The sequence below is a fragment of the Sinocyclocheilus anshuiensis genome, unplaced genomic scaffold (assembly GCF_001515605.1).
Source record: "Sinocyclocheilus anshuiensis isolate Anshui unplaced genomic scaffold, SAMN03320099.WGS_v1.1 scaffold480, whole genome shotgun sequence".
NCBI classification, from domain to species: Eukaryota; Metazoa; Chordata; class Actinopteri; order Cypriniformes; family Cyprinidae; genus Sinocyclocheilus; species Sinocyclocheilus anshuiensis.
Genome location: NW_015555743.1, coordinates 289,306 through 301,005, shown reverse-complemented (window position 1 = coordinate 301,005; position 11,700 = coordinate 289,306). Strand labels below are relative to the sequence as shown.

Sequence of the window (11,700 nt, the reverse complement as noted above, 5' to 3'; positions counted from 1 at the left end):
GTGCGAGCGAGCGTGCGTGCGTGCGTGCGTGAGTGAGTGAGCGTGTGTGTGTGTGTGTGAGTGAGAGAGTGTGTGTGTGAGTGAGTGAGTGTGTGTGTGTGTGAGTGAGTGAGTGAGTGAGTGAGCGCGAGTGTGTGCGTGCGAGCGTGTGCGTGTGTGTGTGTCATTTAATGGCGGTCTGACTCACTTCATTACACGCTTTGAGACGTGACAAGGCCCGTGTCGGCAGGGGGGGTCAGAGGTCACAGAAGGGGCCCGTCTGCTGGCTGTGGACTATAGGAGCCCTTCTCCTCATTGTGTTTGCTAAATCAGTCAGAGACGCTCTTCAACACATCTGACCTTCACCGCTCAGATTCACTTTCTCGTCTTGCAAGGATGTAAATGAATGTTTTTTGTCCAAATAACTGATTATATATACTTGACAAATATTAATTGCAGTCCAAAAAGCAACTTGATCAACTTTAACATCTTTAAGTTTTAGTGTGTAACTTCTGTCTCACTAGCGCCACCACATGGAATTGCAAAAATGATGGTTTTCAAACATGTTTCCTTAAGATTTCCTGGTAAAAAGGGATTTCCTGCATGTCAGTTTTATTGTTTATTTCAAACTAGAACTTTTAAAAAAGTTTTTTTTCTCTCAATTCAAATGAATCTTAAATAAAATATATTTATAAATATTAGGTGGAAAAACTTAAACTAAAAAGAAAGCAAACAAACAAATAAACTTTGTCTTGGTGACTAACTGAAATAATTAAAAAGTACTGAAATTATTAAATTACTAAAACTGAAATAAAAATTAATTAAAGCTAAACAAAAAAATGTTTGTTAAATAAATGACAAAAGCACATAAAACATGACTAAAACTTACACTAAAATTGAAAATATAACAAAACCCTTGAAAGAACAGAAGTTCAAAATATGAATAAATGCTAATAATACTAAACAAAAATGCTAAAACAACAATAATATTTTGAAGCAAAATTTTTAAGAAACAATAATTATTTGGAATATTATTCAATTAATTCAGAATTATTGAAAAAATATTATTTGAATTTCAGATTTTATTTGTTTTATTTATTTATTTTTTTAATATTACATAATATATTATGTAATAATTATTATCATCATCATCTTTTGACTTTTTGATGCCCCAGAAAAAAAAATCAATTAGAGGTGTATTTAACTTAATGTCTGTATGAATTGCATTTTTGATGCATTTTTTAATCAGTTTATAATAAATGTATTAAAGGTCCCATGGCATGAAAATTTCACTTTATGAGGTTTTTTAACATTAATATGAGTTCCCCTAGCCTGCCTATGGTCCCCCAGTGGCTAGAAATGGCGATAGGTGTAAACCGAGCCCTGGGTATCCTGCTTCGCCTTTGAGAAAATGAAAGCTCAGATGGCCCAATCCGGAATCTTCCCTTTATGTCGTCATACGGGGAAAGGTTACCTCCCCTTTCTCTGCTTTGCCCGCCCAGAGAATTTGGCCCGCCCATGAGAAAATGAGCTACTACCGTGCGAGGCGAGCGCAATATTTTTTTTTCCTCGAGAGACATCATGGCTTGCAAACGAGCGAAGCATGGCAGTTGCCCCGCCTCTCTCCTCCTCATTAGCATTTAAAGCTACAGACACAGAAATGGCACGTCCTAAGGAAAGCTCATTGTGGGACTGGCTCGTAGTGGCTGAAATTCTGCACCAAGGCTGAATTTCGGGAAAGAGACTTCAGATACAGTACTAGGGACCACTTAGGCCTATATAAAAGCATCTAAAAACCAGCATGTCATGGGACCTTTAAATGAGCCTCACATCTTTGACCCGAGCCTAGAGAGAGAAGTGAAGAAGGTCTTTTGATCGGGATGGGCATGTTTCACTGGTTCAACATTTAATGAATTAGTTTGAGAGTTAAAGGGAATACTCAATAGATGATCATTTCTGACTGTCTGTCGAGACGAGATGTAACTGAGCAAATATATGTGCTTTGACATTTTACATGAACGTACAAGTAAAAATTGACTGATTAAATGAATGTTGCTATTTTTACGATACTCAGAGGTATGAACCTATTGCCTTACCTCTAGTTATTTTATTGTTATTTTAATTATTTTATTCTTCTTTTATTCAAATATGTTTTTCCATATCATTCGAAAAAACATTTTATACAGTATATATTTAGGCTAAATATCTCTCAAGTTTTTAGCAATATCATTGATGAATATCTATTTATCGCTCAGCCTTCAGTGGATGTAGTTTGTTGGGTTTGCAGTGGGACGGTGTGTTTCTGAGCTGGTCGATTTCCTCATTCACACACACACACACACACACACACACACGCTTTGGGCTCTTGATAAAGGCAGCGTCCTTCCATGATCTCTGATTTCTGGCACATACACTTGCAAATCCTCCAGGAATGGATTTCCAAAGGCATGGATTGAAATAAAGTGGGGGAAGGGCAACAAAGAAAGGAAGAAAATCTGAAACGAGAGAGTAAGAAAGAGAATAACAGACTGCCAGAGAGAGAGAGAGAGAGAGAGGTCGGACACACAGAGACGCATGCATTATTTATTAGCAGTATGGTCAATGGGGAAAAAAAGAGGAAGATTAGCCGAGAAACAAGCGAGCCGGATCTGCCCTTCCTCACACACTCACACACACACACACACACACACAAACAGGTTTGTTTATACACACACGTATGTATATATGTATGTATGTATGTATATATATATCATAAACCACATAAACATGCACACACATACACACACACACACACTCTTTCCTTTGCATCCCATCATCCTCCTCACCAGCGCTGTGAAGATGTAGTTCATCCAAATACATCATTTAAAATAGTTTGGCAAAACACTACATGTGATTAGGGTAAAAATTAACTAATAGACATCATACTTCACCAGTTGATAGATTGCATGAAGAATTGCAAACATTTTTTACTATTACTAAGTTTTCTGAACTGTTTGTTTAAATATACAAATTAAGCATTGTCTAATTACATATGCACTAATGTGCATACATTTCCAGAAGATTAATCTGACCATTGGATAAATCCTGGTTTAAAATTCTTGTTTGATTTTGTTGACATTTTTACCATGTTTTAGGAGTAAAATGTTGTATAAATCAGTGTGAATAATATATGAACAAACTCAGTAAAAGCCTTCTGAATATAGATGGGAATAAAACTGTAAAGTTTGTTGTAGGTAAGTGCTACTGAAGTGGAGAAAGAAACTCATTTTGAGAAAACAACCTCTAAAGACATGAATTGTAATTGAAATCTACAGACACAAATAGATAAAGTGTCATAAAATAAACAATTAAATGTGTATTTTAGATATTTTCTTCCCATTAGCCTGAAACAACATGTTATGGAAAGCCAAACAACCCAAAATCTCAAAATTGACCAGTGCATGGAAATCAATGTTTTGCCTGTAGTGTCTCGTCTTAAAATACAGAGTTCTGGCATGAAACTCTAGATGGCGCAGTCCGATAGGTCTAACTCAATCTGACCTAATGACATCATTATCACATGGCACAGCTGATTGGTTCTCTCCTGTATCGGTAGCCAATGAGCTCGCTGCTCAACATTCAAATATATGACTAGTGCTTGCCGTAGCAGTTGCAGCTTGCTTCAGAAACCCTCCACCTTCCCCAGCTCCACCTGTATAGATCTGCTACGGGGTGTTCATGTACGCTATATGGGGGTTATTTCATGTATGTTATATTTGCAGCAGCAGTATTTCTTACATGCTCACAGCAGCATGTTGTGGATGTATTGGGAGTAGCAAGTCTCGGTACTTTCTCTGCCGCAGCAGCAGCGTAGCAGATCTATTCCGCCAAGACCAAATACATTAACATTGTCATGTACATTACCATGCCAATCCCTCCGAGAGTTGTCACAACAGAACTACAGTTCTTAAAAGTGCACATCAGGACTGATGTTGAATGTTTTTGTCTCTCTTTTTTTGCAGGTTGGCGCTGTCAGCCTTCAAGATGGAAAAAGAACAAAGAGGAGAACGAGACGGGAACGGCTCTTCATGTTTATTTAAATTATTTCATTTTTGGCTGGTTTGACCTTCCATGTGGGACTGAGAGCAATTCAGTCAAATCTGAGTTTTTTCCATCAGGAATGTCGTGTAACATTCCCACATCGACAGCATGCGAACGACGTCCGGACTTCAAAAGGCAATTAATACGAACTGTTTGTGTAGCTACCTATATACAAATGTTTGTACAGTTAAATATGTGTCTATCTGAGAGAACAAACCAAATGCCCTCTCACGCACAATCACGCATTATCGAGACCAAGCTGGCATTTCGCATTTCCTGCAATCTTCCACATTATTGGCTATGGTATGGTCCAGCTGCACTCCCAATAACAATGACAATAATTCCCACAATAGTAGCTAGGGATGCACTGATGTATCGGCCGATAATTATCTGCACTATCAGCCAACGACCGATTATTTAAAAATAGCCAATCAAAAGGTGGCAGAAAAACATGTCAGACAGCAACTTGTCTTGTGTTGAATTTAGGGCTGTCAACGTTAAAGCAATAATAACGCATTAACGCAGCGCTGTTGAATCAGCAACCCTATAAATCACCCATAGTTCAAGCCAGGGTTACCAGATCCAGTTTCCATTTCACAGAACATTATTTGTATTGCACCTCCTATCCAATAATCGCAAAGATCTTTGTGCTATGTTACTTCTGATAAAAAAACAAAGTCTCAGCTTTCAAATCATGTACATTTTATTATTAAATTCAAACAATAAATGCCGTTTTGACGCTCTTAAGTGTGGCGTGACGTATTGCTGTAGTGCTTCAGTTTAAGGGGCAGCACCGAGTCTTTTCGCACTAAATTTAAATGAATGAAAATCTGAAGGTGTTGAAAGATACAGTATAACCTACCAAAATTGATCATGTCTCATGTAATCCCTCAATCAGTGTTTTAACGGAAAAAAACGTCAAATAAAACGTTATGAAAAGGTTATGAGCAATGTCACTTAACGTTGCATTTAGCTCAGGAAAGTTAAACACTAGAGGGAGCTTATTTGCTGTTAATTATATGTTTGAATAAATCTTTCATGAAAACAAGTTTTTATGAAAATTATCTTGCGTTGTATACAAACGTTTTTAATTTGAGTGTGATGAGTATATCTGAAAATAATAGGCATTGAATATAGTTTTGTTGTTAATTTTAAGCTCTAATATGATGTACCAAATGAAAGGCTCCCTGTATAGTTTATAGCATTAGTTTTTTCCTTAAGAAAACTAAACTATCGGTATTGCATATATTCTGAATAATCGGCTATCAATTTCAGCATATATCATTCTGAATAAACAGTATCGGCAGATATCATTCTGAATAATCGTATTGGTATCGGCAGATATCATTCTTAATAATCGGTCATTGGTATTGCTGGTATTGCTGTCAGCTATCGATTTCAGCAGATAATCGAATAATCGGCTATTGGTATTGGTATCAGCAGATATCATTCTGAATAATCGGAAGTCGGTTTACACAGATATCATTCCGAATAATCAGCTATCAGTATTGGTATCGGCAGATATCATTCTGAATAATCGGTTATGGTATCGGCAGATATCATTCTGAATAATTGGTTATTGGTATTGGCAGATATCATTCTGAATAATCATTATCGATATCGGCAGATATTCTGAATAATCGGCTATTGTATGAGCTAAGAAATTTCGTATGGGTGCATCCCTAGAAATAACGATAATCGCACTGACGATGCGGTTGCAGCCTGATGGTGCACATTCACTCACTGCAGGGACTGAGCTAAAGCAATGAACACCATCACTAACGGCAGATAACTGCGAGTCTCGTGCACGTCTGTGTGTGTTTACATGTGCGTTGAGTGTTAAATACAGGCAATACGCTTGCACTGGTGCTACTGTGCATTAGAAAGAAATTCACTCGTCCACGTTTGGAAATGAATCTGTTTTCACTGTTCCATCCTAAGGCCCATGACAATCTTAGAACGAATTGCACTCACTAACTGATCATGAAAACACCCCAAACTTTACTTTGAACTGTTAGAGGATGTTCGCACAGGACGTGCTGTTTTTTTTTTTTATTGTCTGTCTGTGCTAGATGGACATCTCTGTATTTTGTTGCATGAGCGCTGCATTTTTTTGTATACATTGTATACATGTATACAAGTATACATTTGATCAGTTAATGCATTAACTGAGATTCAAACCCATGACCTTGTCGTTGTTTGCACTACTATTTAAACAACAGGACTACTTTAGATTCTCCAAATTAGATTCAATATACTATTCACACACAAAAAAAAATAATTTTATGAAAAACAAAATCAGGTCAAAACAGTAAACCTTTAAAATTAAGTTCTCGTGCATTATGAAAAAGTTCACGAGAACATATGATGGTTTTTTGTTTTGTTTTTTTACACTTATAATTTTATTTATTTTCTATTTTAATTTTTTGTATTGTTGTGTATACTTTCCTAAAGCTCAAATTTTAGAAGCATGCCACTTCCAACAGCAGGATCATGGGTTCGATTTCCAACAAAAGTCATATTCATTAACTAATAAAAATGTACACCTTCAACGCAGCGTATACGTTTCTTCAAGTAAAAGCATCTGCCAAATGCATAATAAATGCAAATACCAAACAAAATACAGATTTATTTTTATTTTGGGTCTGAGCACCTGCTTTTAACCATGAAATGGATTAAAATTGAAAAGTTTGTGAAATTTTGTACACATTCCAAAACACACCAGTGTCAAAACTTTGCGTGCATGTTCATGACCCTAAATGAGAAAAAAATCACACAGTTTCAAGAAAAGCAGGTTAACCGGTAACAACATAAGGATAAAAACAAGTTTAAAGTGTCTTTTCTAGCTGTTTATAAATGCAAGAATGCATTATGTATGAACAGACCTTTAGCATTTCAAAGTGAAGTGCTGTTGATGAAGCTAATGCATTTCTCAAACATCTTTTCGATTTGGAGTGGAGAACCTTCCCAAAGTGCACTACTCTCCTGGCCTGCGTATCTGAATAGTAATACTGCTCTTCCTGTTCATGTCCGTCCATTTGGTTTCTGTACAACAGACGTTCAACATAATAATATAATCTCGACATTTGTGTACGGTATTTTCTCTTTTTGCCAGTTTGTTGTAAAATATCAATGAATTTTGCTTTCTATAAGTGCAAGAGCTAATTGAACAATAGCAATGTTTGGCTCTGCACTGTTAACATGGATCGAATAAAGAAGTAAAATGAGTTCAGATTTGTACAGTAACACACCTGTTTAGCAACAGATTATTTAATAAATCAGAAGCGAATGGAATGTGTACAGACGTGCATGACGTCCAGTGACACATCATGCCTTTGCAGTTATCATATGGTAAAAATCCAGACATGATCCTTTTTTTTTAATTATTCAAATTTGTGCAAAATGAACTTCTTGATTCAGCTTTAGTCATAATGGTGTGACTAACAGTCAGAGTACTAGTTAAAGAGCAATGATGTTTATGGACTTTAAAAGGTCAACGCTTACTGCGTATGCACTTTTCAACATGTTTGTGCAACATTCCAGCTTATAAGGTCGTGTTTTGCACCTGTAAATTCGGTCAGGCCACGTACACACTGCATAACCTGTTCATCACTCGTAATGAATTTGAGCAACAATTTGGCGTCTCATAAACTAGAAACATGATTATTAGCAGTCTAACCCGTTTGTGTTTGCTGCTACGGACAAAAGAAATGTTAATAAATAAAGACATTAATGTATTTTAGCACCCAATTTACTAAAGGAATAATGCAGATTAAATAGCAGGAAACATGCACTAAAATACGGTGCACAAAAGTGGTGCAATCTGTGAATTCAATGCTCTAAACCACACACAAACACACACACACACAAAGATTTTCTTCCTCAGTATTTTTGTCTTGTTTTCCAGTGCAAATATCGAAACATTCTTAAATCAAGATACATTTATTTGAGATGCAGAAAATATATGATATTAAATATTGTTTTCTGAACATTTTTTTTTTTTTAAATGAGAAATTATCAAAATGGTTTTTGCTTAAAGCAAGAAAAAAATGTCAATGAGGTCAGAAAAATAAACTTGTATTCATTTTGAATTAAGTTTTAATTTTTCTTACCTCATTGGTATAGTAGGTATTTTTATGTAAGCTTGTTTCCGCTACGGGATAAAAAAATAAAACAGGCAATTACAAGATATAAACTATAATAGTATATATTATAAATATAAACTACAATATAAAAATCAGAATTGTGAGTGAGACAGAATTCTGAGTTTCTGGCGATTCTGACTTTTTTTTATCAAAATTGGCAGAAAATTTAGATAAAAAATGTGCAATTACATTTTTTGTGTTTTTATTCTATGATGGAAACAAGTTTCCATTTTTATTTCTTGTTTTTAAGTATGAGCTCAATTTTGATAAATTTTTCAGAAAACAAAACTTAATATCTTAGTAGTTTGATTCTTTTACTCTACTGGAAAACGACAAAAATACTGAGGAAGAAAAGGATTATTTTGCAATGTTGGTGAAGAGGAGTGACACCCGTATCAGTCTGCAGTGTGAACGTGGCCTTTATTCAACTAACCATTTTATACTTACATATTTACACTTTTTAAACGTTGCAACTATAGAGAGCTGCAATTCTGTGGAAACGCAGCGTGACGGAGCCGCATTAATGCCTCCAAACCTGCTGCGGCATTAAAGGACTCCAGCCAGTATTAGCAGCCCAATAATTATTTCCATGCGACATGCTTGACACATGTAAGAGCTCCTCCTGCCTTTGTGGCAGTCACAGCTTTACATGCGACATGCTGTATTTCATCGCCACTTTAAAGGGGTCATATGACATTGCTAAAAAGACCATTATTTTGTGTATTTAGTGTAATGCAATGTGTTTATGCGGTTTAAGGTTCAAAAAACACATTATTTTCCACATACTGTACATTATTCTCTTCTTTCTTTGCGTGAACATTTGGGCGGCGTTATGCAAATCTTCCCACATAGTGAGGTAGACATGTGGGGGCGTGTTAGAACGAGCCGTTTTAGGTAGGTGTGGCTGACTCTTAACTTTTATAAAGAATATCTCTTTGGATTTGAGACTTTAGTCTTTACAACTTTACAGATCTTCTTTATGCACCAAGAGCTTGTAACACTCCAAAGAGAAAGGAAACATTGAAATCGCATCATATGACCCCTTTAAGGTGTGCAGAGTCTCATTTTTTGCAAGAAAAAGGAATGGAGTAAAGTAATAATAACACAATTGTTGCACATTTAGCACTGTGACGACTACGAACACACAAAAAAGAAGAGAGATCATGTTTGCATAATCATTGGCGTTTGCTTCAAAGTTGATTATTTATGGAAGCCTGTTTCCGCCATTTTTTTTTTTTTGCAATTGCAATTGCAATCTTACATCTGGCAATACTGACTTTTTTTCTCAGAATTGCAAGATCTAAACTAAATTGTAACAAAATAGTCTCTTTTCCCTCAGACTTTATAACACACAATTACAAGTTTATATCTCACAATTTTTTTCTCACAATTCTGACACAATTGCGAGTTATCAAGTCCAATTCTGAAGGAAAAAAGCTATTCTTATAATTAAGTTCATACCTCGCAATTTCTAATTTATAACTCACAATTGTGATTTTGCATCTTGCAATTCTGAGAAAAAAAAATCAATTTATAACTTTATTTCTCAGATTTTCGAGTTTAAATCTCCAAATTCTGAACTTTTCCGCGATTCTGACTTTATAACATGCAATTGTGAGTTTCATGCAATTCCGAGAAAAAACAATTGCGAGTTTATATCTCACAATTATGACTTTATTTCTCAAAACTGACGGTTTTATCTCACAATTCTGTGAGATACTGCGAGAAAAAAGTCACGATTACTTTTTTAAAAATTTTTATTCGGTGGCAGAAAGGGGCTTCTATAGTTAATAAATCGATGTATAAATGTAAATCTACCATGAAAAGGGAACAGCTTTAGATTCCTGGTTTGCTCTGCTTTGGAATGTGCTGTCAATACCATGTTATTCTCAATTCATCTGTGAATATTTAATCTTTTTGTAATCTTTGTTATATACTAGGCTGTATATAGAGTATATATTCAGCGTTCAGGCTCACGAACGCCCCCTCGACTGATTCATATCCGTATATTCTCATTGGGAAACAGGCGTGGAGTTTGAACATGCATCCACTGTGCTGAACACTGAATCTGTGTTTTCGCTTCACTTGCCTATATCTATTTTTCTTTTTTGTAAGATGCACTGAAATAATGCAGACTTTTGACGAGCGGTTCTGGAACCTAGACGTGTAACTGGCCACTTTATAACGAACGAAACTTAGACTATATTAGAGTAGGGATTGCATTATTTAGAATCCTGTATGTAATGTTATTATGGAAGATGTAATGTCCTTCTGTAAATGTAGTTTATTGTTGTTTTACCTGAAATAAAGTTTATTAATGCTTCAAACCAACCACTGTTTTCACGATCGATGATTTGAATATTGGCAATAGCATGTGACTAATATTTAACTATATTCACGAACTGAGATTAAAAGTAATGAATTTTGCACACTCTTAAAAATAAAGTTTTTTTAGTGGCATTGATGGTTTCATGAAGAACTTCTAAAATCAGTGGAATCTTTCCATTGCACAAAAGGGTCGTTTTATAAAGGAAAAAGGTTCTTTAGATTATTAAAATGTCCTTCACAAGAGAAGATGTCCTTTTAAGAACTGTTCACTGAAAGGGTTATTTGAGGGACCAAAAATTGTGGAATCACTGCAAAAAAAACAACAACTTTTGCAACCTTTATTTTTAAGAGTCTAAAAGCCACAAATCTGGGTGATTTCAGTTTACGTGATGGTAAATAGTCAAATTCCCTGCATGACACATTATCAGTGAGTTTCTGTGCATGTTTTACACGTCATCTCTTTCTGGTTTGGCCAGTCCAGTCTATCCCAGGATTATTCAGATCTTGTCTGAGCATCTCAGCTTTTCTGGATTCACCATTTCACCTGGTCATTTTCACTTTAAGTGAACCAAAATTAAAAGAAATTAAATGAAAAGTTCACAAGTCCTGTCTGAAATGATTTAGCTCGTACACATTTAAAATACTATATATTGTGTTATTTACTCTCCAATAGAAAGTCCAGTATGAGCGGCTGAACTGGTAGCGCATTTCATGTTTGTTAATCAAAAAATATTACACAATAAGACCAAATGGAAAATGGCAGAATGAAATCTTGACTCAGGCAGAAGTTGTTTTGTATTCAGCCAGTATCCAGACTCTTTAGTGAAGGCTGATTTTACATTCCCCTGTCAGAGCAAATCATGTTCCTCTCATTTCTCCTACAAACACTCACAGTAACCAATAGGAGGACAGCAGTCAGGGCTGCATGTTAGGGGCCGTCTCTGTTTTCTTGTATGGCAAGCAGATTTTTTCCATTGACTTCTCATGTATGCTGTCATTATTTATTGTGCTGAACTAGATGGGTATGATAGCAGATTTGATAAGTTGTCAACGTTTAAAGAATGCAAAAGAAATCCCGACACCCAGTGTCTTCTCTTTTACTTTTTGTTCTGATCTCTAAAGTCAGCAGATATAATGCGTTCCACTCAACAACTCTACAAACTCGAAG

At 35.7% G+C, this 11,700-nt stretch overlaps 1 protein-coding gene across 1 annotated transcript in view; it reads left to right on the top strand.

Moving 5' to 3' along the window:
* Window positions 1-5,042, top strand: part of cdk14 (cyclin dependent kinase 14) — a 122,569-nt gene extending 117,527 nt beyond the window's left edge. Inside the window, exon 13 of the mRNA XM_016466858.1 lies at window positions 3,981-5,042. Within this exon, the coding sequence (XP_016322344.1) occupies window positions 3,981-4,083 (103 nt within the window). The 3' untranslated portion in view covers window positions 4,084-5,042. The remainder of the gene's footprint in view (window positions 1-3,980) is intronic.
* Window positions 5,043-11,700: the final 6,658 nt, after the last annotated feature.